Source organism: Phragmites australis, chromosome 6 (genome assembly GCF_958298935.1).
Source record: "Phragmites australis chromosome 6, lpPhrAust1.1, whole genome shotgun sequence".
Lineage (NCBI taxonomy): Eukaryota > Viridiplantae > Streptophyta > Magnoliopsida > Poales > Poaceae > Phragmites > Phragmites australis.
In genome coordinates, this window is record NC_084926.1 from 19,198,878 (window position 1) to 19,208,439 (window position 9,562).

The 9,562-nt window shown below is 46.2% G+C and overlaps 2 protein-coding genes across 2 annotated transcripts; both read right to left on the reverse strand.

The window, feature by feature from the left end:
- Window positions 1-259: 259 nt before the first annotated feature.
- On the reverse strand, window positions 260-1,222 carry LOC133920526 (protein LITTLE ZIPPER 4-like). The gene is made up of 2 exons (XM_062365140.1): window positions 1,062-1,222; window positions 260-701 (listed from the first exon to the last, which is right to left on the reverse strand). The coding sequence occupies exon 2, from the start codon at window positions 677-679 to the stop codon at window positions 407-409; it is 273 nt and encodes a 90-aa protein (XP_062221124.1). The 5' UTR covers window positions 680-701; window positions 1,062-1,222; the 3' UTR covers window positions 260-406.
- Window positions 1,223-7,916: 6,694 nt separating this feature from the next.
- Window positions 7,917-8,321, reverse strand: LOC133920527 (zinc finger A20 and AN1 domain-containing stress-associated protein 5-like). Its single transcript, XM_062365141.1, has one exon. The coding sequence runs from the start codon at window positions 8,319-8,321 to the stop codon at window positions 7,917-7,919; it is 405 nt and encodes a 134-aa protein (XP_062221125.1).
- Window positions 8,322-9,562: the final 1,241 nt, after the last annotated feature.

Consider the following 9,562-nt stretch of genomic DNA (forward strand, 5'->3'; position numbering starts at 1 on the left):
TTCAATGGTACAATACTGTTACAGTACCTTTCCCAACAGTATTTTACTACAGTACCCTTTATATCGAAATAAAGTCAAAGAATATGGATCCGTACGAATAATGCTGTGCTGCACAGTTCTACAATCAACTGGCATGCGTGGACCAGTAGGCTACAATGGAATTTCACACGGTACTCCTAAAATTATACTGCAGAAGCTCGTGGAAAGACCCATCTCTCTGTAACTCCAGTTGATGCAGTCACAAACTCACATCCATTAATGGGCATCAGGCAAGACTTAAGTTCTCCATCAACTAAACTCAAGCAAATTATCCTTCCTGATAATTAACATCCAGAGCCAACTAAACCAACGCCACAGAGGCCATTACAACACCACCTCGTGCACACATCAGCTTGTCATCACTAAGTTACTTGGGCGCGGGGGCCGGCTTGCCCTTGCCGCCGGCCTGAACCGGCGGGGCGGCGTCGAGGTCGTGCTTGGACGCCGCGGCGTTCTTGTTGTGGTTGCTGCCGCCGGCGCCGGCTGCTGCCACGGACTTGGTCTTGGCGAGGCAGTGCTTGAGCTCGGAGAGCAGGGCGTGGTTCTCCTGGTTGAGCAGCATGGCCGCCTTGCGCAGCCGCTCGTTCTCCTTCATGATGTAGCAGTTCTGCAGGTACAGCTGCGTGTTCAGCCTCTCCATTTGCTTGCTCTCTGCCGCTACACTGCACTACCACAGAAAAGCAAAAAAAGAGAAGGAGTCAGCGACGTGTGGCATTGACATCTATGACCATCGTCTGAGATGAAAGCAGGGAAATTCATTAGCGTCAATTCTCAAGATCCCAAGAAGCTAATGTGCTATACATGTTGTTACTCTCAGCACAAACAGAAAAATAACTAGAAGCTTCAGAGCACCTCGCCTCTGCTTCTGAAGCTTCCATCGATCTATCTGTAGGACAACGATTACACCATGAAAACTAAAGAAACAGAGAACCGCCCCATTCCCAAGTGCCCAAGTGCAATTGTTTATGGCATGAAGGGAGCAGAGCACACCAGCAAAAGTGAGTGTGTTAGGGAACATCAACCTTGCGCTTGTGGTCTTGTGGAGTTTGGTGGCTGCTGCAGAGAAGATGGGAATGGAAGCCCAGGATCTCTGTTCTGGTGGTGGTATCGGCAAAGGCAGAGGCTGACGAGTCTGCCGGATGTTCGTTGGGGCAGGGAGACGGCGAAATGGAGGAGCCGTGGTTCGGGCGTTCGGTGTGGCACGGTCGTGGCCGGTGGGGCTTATTTATAGGCACAATTCCTACGGCGATAGGCAGCGCCGTTGCAGCCGTACATGTAGAGTATGTCAACTTAGGTCTGTGATGGTTTTGTGGGACTGGCATGAGGGCCCTTGAAGAACATGCTAAATGTGCCCTCATGATCAAGGGGTATTTTAGGTTGTTTGTATGTCTTGTTGCTGGTATGAACCGAATATATAGGTTGAGGAGATAAAGAATGTTAAAAAGAAGAGTATTTGGTTGGTTGTATATGAGTTGAGTTTCTGCTTGGTTAATTGAATCTGAGGTTGTATGAACGGATGTAAGAGCTGAGATTTTGATTGGTTGCTCGTATGAAGATGATTTTGTGACACTGATAAGTATGTCCAATTGCATGAGCGGATGTAACAGTCTGTATTCACCTAGCCAGACTACGCGAGCTTCCATCTCGAACCAGGCTGCGAGCATATATTTGTATCTGTTGAGTCAAACTGAAACAGTGCATGTGAGCAACAAGCATGCTTCTCTCTCTGAACACGATCCGTTCACCCCCTTAGGGCAACCAACCAATCACCCCCTTAGGGCATGTCGGGAAGAAAGAGGGGTGCTTAAGGGTGACGAGCTGGTAAGAACTTTTTTTAAAAGTAAAACTCAGATGTATACACTGCACACTACGTTCATATCCACACACTTATGTGGACACATACTAATACATATGTAAATAAAATTAGAAGTATAACTTCACGTAACAGGTATTTTGACAACTCAACGTATTTACCTGTGCATATAGGAAGAACTTAGAACCGGTTCCAAATTGAAAATTGTCCAAGTGAGGAACCCATGCCTAGCCATTCGATGGCGCACATCATACTCTGGGCCTCCCTCAAACATAGAGTGGCAACATGGGTTCTTGCAGTTTTTTCTTAAACTGCTGCTAATATGTACAAGGGGAAATCATAATAAATCAATTTAACTTATGACTTTTTGGAAAAAAATTCCACCATTCAAAATTTGAGCTCCTAAAAGGGCAGAACGGGGATAAAGGGGGAGGAAGGTACGAGCAGAGGGGGCTTCCTTCCAATGATGATGATGATTATGGGCCTCGGGCCGGCCCAAGATTCGTAATGATGGCTCATCTCCGACCGGGTCATCGCTCATCATCGCATCTCCGTGTTCTCTTCTGCCCTTCTTTTTCCCCTGATCCGTTCTCCTCATCTTTTGAACCAGAATTGTCATACTCACTGCTTTACCATTGCTGGACCTCTCCAGCTATCATGAGATCGTCTACTGTCGTCCAAATGAAATGCGTCACAATTCAAGCTTCTTACCATCATCCTTACCTAACGTTTTTCCTCTTTTCCATTGTCATTTCGGTCCACTCTGCTTCTGCAAAGCCATTTACATTTTCTGGATCTGGGATGTAAATATCTGACGGATGTCTAATTGTGCCAACGTCTGTGAGCAATTCGTGGAACTAGCATGACCAGTTAAGCCCAGTGGCTTGCTGCAGCTTAAGTTACAGCAGTGTAACTTTAGCTGCTGGTAAGTATAACTCGCTCTTTGGCTAATTCGCCAACCAGATTCGGTCTGGACTCTGGATTGAGATCTTGACCTGAAGATGCGATCTTGGATCATGAACGAGATCTTGACCTGAACTTCTCACCGCAACAGGCTTCATTTCGTTTCACCACCCGGCACCCGCACAGTACCCTTCACTCTTCCTCTAGAAAGACCATCCTATTCAGAGTCCATGCGATCTTCGCCACAAACACTGTGACCACAGATGCATCATCATCATCATCACCATGTTGCTATATGCATCTCTGTAGGCTCCTGTTGTCGCAGGCAAAGCTGCTGCTGCTGCTACTGCTGGAAGCTACAAGCATGGAGCCATGGACATGTAGGAGACCAGCAAATTAACAAGGTCCCAAGCCAAAGGGGGTGCGAACATGATTACGAATTAAAAGCAACGCCATCATGCAGTTACGCCTCCCCCCCATCGATGTCGTGTTGACGCCATTGCTGCACAGCTCCAACGTTTGCTTTATCGGGGCGGCCGCCCACTGGGTGCGAGAAATATACTGCTACGGCAGGCAGGCACTCGATCGTGAGCAGGGAAAACCGGAAGGCCTTCTTACTCGATTCGGCGTGTGTTGGATTCTTCTTCCTTGCCGTTTCTTCGCTTTGGGATGTGCTGCTGCAATGCAGAGCAGCAGAGCTCAAGGAAATGAAGGATCAGCATCGAAATAGGTAAGGATGCAAGTGGGTGTTTAATGCTTAATTCTAAATCACTACTTAGTTTATTATTTCTTATAAAACTTAGGGATCCCTAAAACTTATATCACAAAATATAAAACTTGCATCCCTGGAGATAGGCATAGCCATACTCATTCTAGCTAGCCAGTAGCTGCTGGCACTTGTGCTCTGTTTGCAGTGCAAGTGCATCATGATGCAAGCTCTAACAGCTAGCTTCGGATCTTAGTATGTTTATTTGGGTTTCTGTTTTTGTTTCTCTGAAAAATTATGCTTTTGTTTTTTTTTAAATTCTTTTAAAATTTTAGCTGTTGAATTTTATAATAATTTTTTAGCTTATCAGCACATTACTTCTTAGAAAAGTTATTCTTAGCTACCTTCTCAGCTTCTAATTTATTTCCTCAGAAGTAGACTTCTGGCTTTTTAGAAGCTACTTTTTAACAAACCCGTTTACTTGGGTTTATAACTTTTGGACTTCTGACAGAAGCAGAAACCAGAAGTAATATAAAATAAATAGACCCTTATTATAAGAAAGATATCCGTGGTTATCTTCACCTGTTATCTTTTATTATAATGTTTAGAGTTATCTTTTATTTTTTCTTTTTTAAAAACTAGCTCTTCAAGATTTCTGTTTACATGAGTAAGATTTCTCTCCACGTCAACGTTATCTTCATCCTTACTTACTTCTCTTCTCTCTACATCTACAATAATAAGAGATAGTTGTTATCTATAACCACTGGAGTTGTACTCATTTGCTCTTTGTGTTGCAATAGTGCTTCCGTCTCTTACTCATTTCCCCCATAATATTTGGTACAGCTAGCCGATAGTTGCACGATGTACACCTTGTGATTTATGAAGAGCCCCAGCAAATATTAGGACTCGGGGCAAGTAAATTAATAATGAACTGCATCGTTTCTTGAAAGGTATGATGGAACGCATGCAGATGCAGGTCCAATGAAGTGCATGAGCAGAAGGGAGCAGAAAGTTGATGGTCCAACTGCAAGAGGAGGAGGAGGAGGAGAAGAAATAGAGGATGGTCAACGCGATGCATCGATTTGTTGCATGGAAAACTTTTGCACCAGCTCGAGGGAGCGAGAAAATAAGAATGCATGCATACATTGTGCCCGTGTGAGACAGGAATTAGCATGGAGCAGAGCACCAATTAGAAGGTAGCAGACGGTCATCTGTGCATGCGTATCACCACGGATGACAATTTATTCTAGTTATGATAAGGTATAGTTAGTATTTGATACCTATGTATAAGTTTGTGGTGAAAAATATTATCTAATGGATAGACAGATACAAATATGAATAAGATATTCATATCCGCGAAACTCGTATAGCTCTCCGACACGTGAGTCCCAACCCTCCAAAACCTACTATCTTTTTCTCATCTCATCCTGTATTCCTTAGTCCTCAGCCCGTCAACCACCACATGCACAAGGTCACATATGCACCTCATCCGTAAGCGATCGTGCGCCCCACCGGCCCACCGCATCCGGTCGCCTCTCATTGCATCCCACCGCCTCCATCTCCTAGCACCCCCACCGCATCCCGTCACCTCCAACACCATGAGCCCTCGTCGCCTCCAGAAGTCTAGATCCACCACCGGTCCACCGCCAACGCCCAGTATGGCGTCATGGACTCTTGGTTCATTAACAGGTACACGAGTATATCCATAGGTGATGGGTACCGTGGATGATGGGTTTAAAGACCGCTCTTCGCCTCTCGACATTCGCACGTATATTCATAAACAGGTAAAAACTAACAAGTACGAATATAAATGAATATTAACTATACCCATCTTACTCCTATCCCTATGATACCGCAAAGCCAGCTCCCATGGTCAAGTCGTGTACTATCTAGCTTGATAGCTAGCTGCTGGTCTGTAGCTGCACTCTGCTACAACACTTGATGAATTAGGCTAGGACATGCACACCTTTGACCGATACGCATACATTTATAAAGAATAATAGAACTACAATGGCATTTAAATGTTAGGTTGACGACGAGTCTATCACTTACCGTTTCAGTGATAAAAACTAAACAATTTTATGTTTAATTACCGTACATCAGTTCCAAAGTTTTATACTGTATGTTTGTCACTTTTATGCCTGTAATAATCATAACTCGAATAATATCCTACCAAAATGTATTTGTATCTGACGCAAACTGATCCACCAAAATGAACTGAATATCGATCTACAAGGGCGCTCTCTTTCGTCTGCTTGTAGCCACCATGCATGGCGCTACAACAAGCAGACGACGATGATGCATCGCCTTGCATTCAAGGGGTGCTGCCATCGAATCGAATAAAACCCTTCTCATCATGGCAGCCGGGAATCAATCGGTACTTCTCATCATATCATACATGGGAGATACCCGGCTCGCACCTACAATATTAGGACGGCAACGAAAACGACCCATTTCGCAACTGTTTCAGCAAGCAAGAACAGACCGAAGAACCTAGGAGCTGAGTAATTGTACTACTGTGCTCGGTATAGAGCTAGCCTCAGCTCTGCTCAGTGGTGGCACAAGCATTTCTTGTCTCGTGCAATGCAGCAAGTGCAGGCTATACTATCTAGCTAGGGGGAATGGAATAGAATAGAATCCTAGCAGCTGAGCTGACAGAGGGTACAGATTGCATCTATGGTCAGCCCACAGTAAAATCAACGGTCTTCACATGTACTACAAGATTCGTCTTGACCAGACCTGCAGCCGCATTTGTTCCTTTTGCTGGTACTGCGGATACGAATGGATGGGAAAAGATTGTTCTTGCGACGCTGTCGATCGGTCAACAGTGAGTACGTACTCCCCATCGATGGCAACGATAACTCGGCCAATAATTCTGTCTGTCGATCGATCGATTACGTGAGTACAGGTAGCTAATGAATCCAACAGTGAGTGTGAACTGCTCTGGTACAAACAGACACAGAACATGGTGGCCTGGGAGTGCTAGCATTGGGCCTATCAAGCCTAGCCCAATCGGGCGCTTGGGCTGCTATCTAATATGCCCATCTCTGATCCTGGGTTACCATATTCGAGGCCCATCTCAATTCAAAATATCTGAAGGGATTTTAATTTCGTTTTACAAAAAATTTTCACCATCGAAAAAGACAGAAATTCGTGAAAGCTATAATTTCCAAAGCTTAATTTGGTTACGGTGGTCTCACGGCATGGGGCTGCGAGGGCACCTCAGATGTTGGTGTCAAGCTGAGAACCAGCTATTAGCTTGGATGGTTAGTAGAGAGGATGGTACCTCGTATCTATAAGAGATTAAATCGTATATTTATTTCTAACATATCTTATCAATGTTTAATCTTTGCATTTTTTTTATTTTTAATAAACGTTTTATAAGTACGTGCATTTACGAGTCGTTAGGGCCGGCCCTGGAGGGGGGCAGCCTCTAAAACTTAGGGGCCCATATGTATAGATATATTGTATATGTGTTCTGTCTTCTGTGCTAATTAGGCTGTGCTCTGTGCTCAACGCCACAAGCCCACAACTCATCCGGTCCAAAAGCAAATTGAAAAAATTAGGTCTGGGCGAGTGGACGTCTTGCGGCAAGCGGCGTCCAGACTTCGGAGTGTACTGGGGCATGCTATTTTTTTATATGATGCATGCAACTGCTATTTGTTTGATATAAAAAAATATAACACTATTTCTTTGAGCCACTGTCCTATATAAATATTTCAAAATTTATATTTAACGATGATCCTATTTTTAATCTCGCCCCGGGCCATCAAAATGTCAGGACCGGCCCTGCGAGTCGTACTAGTGTTAAAAAAAATGTTGGTGTAAAAGTGCCCGTTGCCGTTGGTATCACCCGGTGAAAGTGAGGGCAACAGCAGCAGCCTCCGCGTTGCTTTCCCTCCCCTCTGCAGAGATTACTCTAGTCTCCAATCACTCGAACGAAGATGGCCGGGGGAGGGGGACGTCAGTCATGACCGGATGCCATGCCAGACCTTGGAGTTTTATCCGAGACTAACTTCTCCATTTCAATGGCGGACGATTTCACCGTCAGCTAGCTTACACGATACAGACATCGGGATTAGGGATCTCCCTATTAGGGGACGGGGATAGGGAGATTTTGTCACCCGCGGGGATATAAATAGTACAAATCATATCCCCGTCGGGTCTAGCGGAGACGGGTATGGGAAAGCATTCCACATCCCCGTTTCCCCGCAAGGACTCGTTTCGGCCTAGCGGTGGTGGCCCAGGCGGGAGCTAGCGCGCAGCCCAGCCAGGCACGGTCTGGCGCCGTGGCATGGTGCGGATCGGCCCAGTGGGCTACCTCAGCCCAGGTGGACGGGTCTCCATTCCCCGCACGGGGACGGGGATGGGGAGCCATTCCCAGACGGGGAATTCCCCATTTACATCCCTTATTGGGATTCACGGGGGAGCCGACCGACCGGATGTGGGAGAGGATCAGATCTTGTCATTGAGCTTGTCGACCTTCATGATGGGGTTGGCAAACGCGATGGCGTCGCGGCCGGCCGCCCTGAAGTCGAACTCGCACGCGTGCCGCTCTGGGTACCGGTGGACGCCGCAGAATGTGGCCCCGCACCGGCACGCGAATCCCGTCAGACCTACGCGCTTCTGGCAGCTCGCGGCCACGAGCGTCGACTGCTCGAGCTCGGGCTCGGAGGAAGGCTGGAAGGCCAATGGAGCGGGAGTAGAGGGGGCCTGCGCGGCGGCGACGGTTGGGTGCTGTTGCTGGTGGTTGTTGTGGTAGCACTTGGGGCAGAGGTCCACTGTGGCGAGGCTGTTGAAGAAGCCACAGTTGCTGGCGCACAGCCGGTGCCCCTCCTGCCACCTCTGCTCCTCCGCCATGGATGGCCCAATCGAACCAAGCAGCGCGCGCGCATGGCAGGTAAGCTGGGCGGGGGTGGAGCGGAAAGCGGAGGTAGGAAGGGATTAAAAAGGCGTAGCGTGAAGCGGCCGAAAGGTGGGGGTCGACTTGGCTGTTGTTTCAGGGACGGGAAGGGATAGCAACAGCGGTACAACAAGGCGATCGCGGGCATGCAGACGGCGACGGCGATGGCGATAGCGACACCGATGACGGTTGGGCTGCGGCGGCAGGAGGAGGAGGAGGAGGACAAAGCGGGAACGGATGTCTGTGACGTGCGCGGCGTGGTTGTTTGAGACGTGTCGTGCCGTTACGATTGAGAGCTCGGTTTGCTGCTTGAGTCGTCTGCTCCGGATTTGGATCTAACCGCTGTGGAGCAGGTTAACAAATGTGATGAAAACCGTTTGAAATGTGTGATTTTCAACCGGTTCGGACTGGTTCGTATTTAGAAACAGAGCGACTTTTAATCAAATTCAAATTCGAAATTTAAAAAAATGACAAACTTTGATTGAAATATTACCAAATTACCCGGTTTTCAAAGAATGCTCTGGGATACGATTTTCGATTGAATTTGTTATCCCTGCAGTGGAGGGCTGGAGGCCATGCTGATTCACGTCAGTGCAATAATTGGATGATGGTACTCACCTCGTTTCAGGTTTAATCCTCTGGAGACATTTACACTAGAGTTTTTAATTTCCATATTTTGCTCGGCACACGTTGAAATATGTACTAGTTCTCCAGTGAAAAATCCTCGGAAAGTGTTTTTTTTTAAATATCATTACAACTCGTAGAAACATATACATACTCATAATATCATACACGTACTCATATAACACATACTAAATACTAAAAATACGAAACTTGAAGATTGATAAAATTACCATATACATCTCATTGTGACATATCGTTATCTACTATTAAAAAATCTACCTTAACAGAAAAAAAAAAGCAAACCTAAAATATAATTCCTAATGAATATAGGATACAGCTACCTCTACTACCTATCCAAACTTAAGGACCGTTTGGTAGATTTTTGGGAGCTGATTTCGTTCTAGAATCGGCGGGAGTACTACCAAACGTCCTGCCGCAGAATCAATTCTGCACTAGAATCAGAGAGAATCACTCCCACGTTTTTTACTGCGAGGTGAGAGCAAAAAAATCTAGCTTCCACCGATTCCCGACTGATTCTCCTCAATTTCAACACAATTTTCTCTCAGGAATCACT

Coding starts and splice junctions, on each gene's coding strand:
- LOC133920526 (XM_062365140.1), bottom strand. CDS start 679: ATGGAGAGGCTGAACACGCAGCTGTACCTGCAGAACTGCTACATCATG.
- LOC133920527 (XM_062365141.1), bottom strand. CDS start 8,321: ATGGCGGAGGAGCAGAGGTGGCAGGAGGGGCACCGGCTGTGCGCCAGC.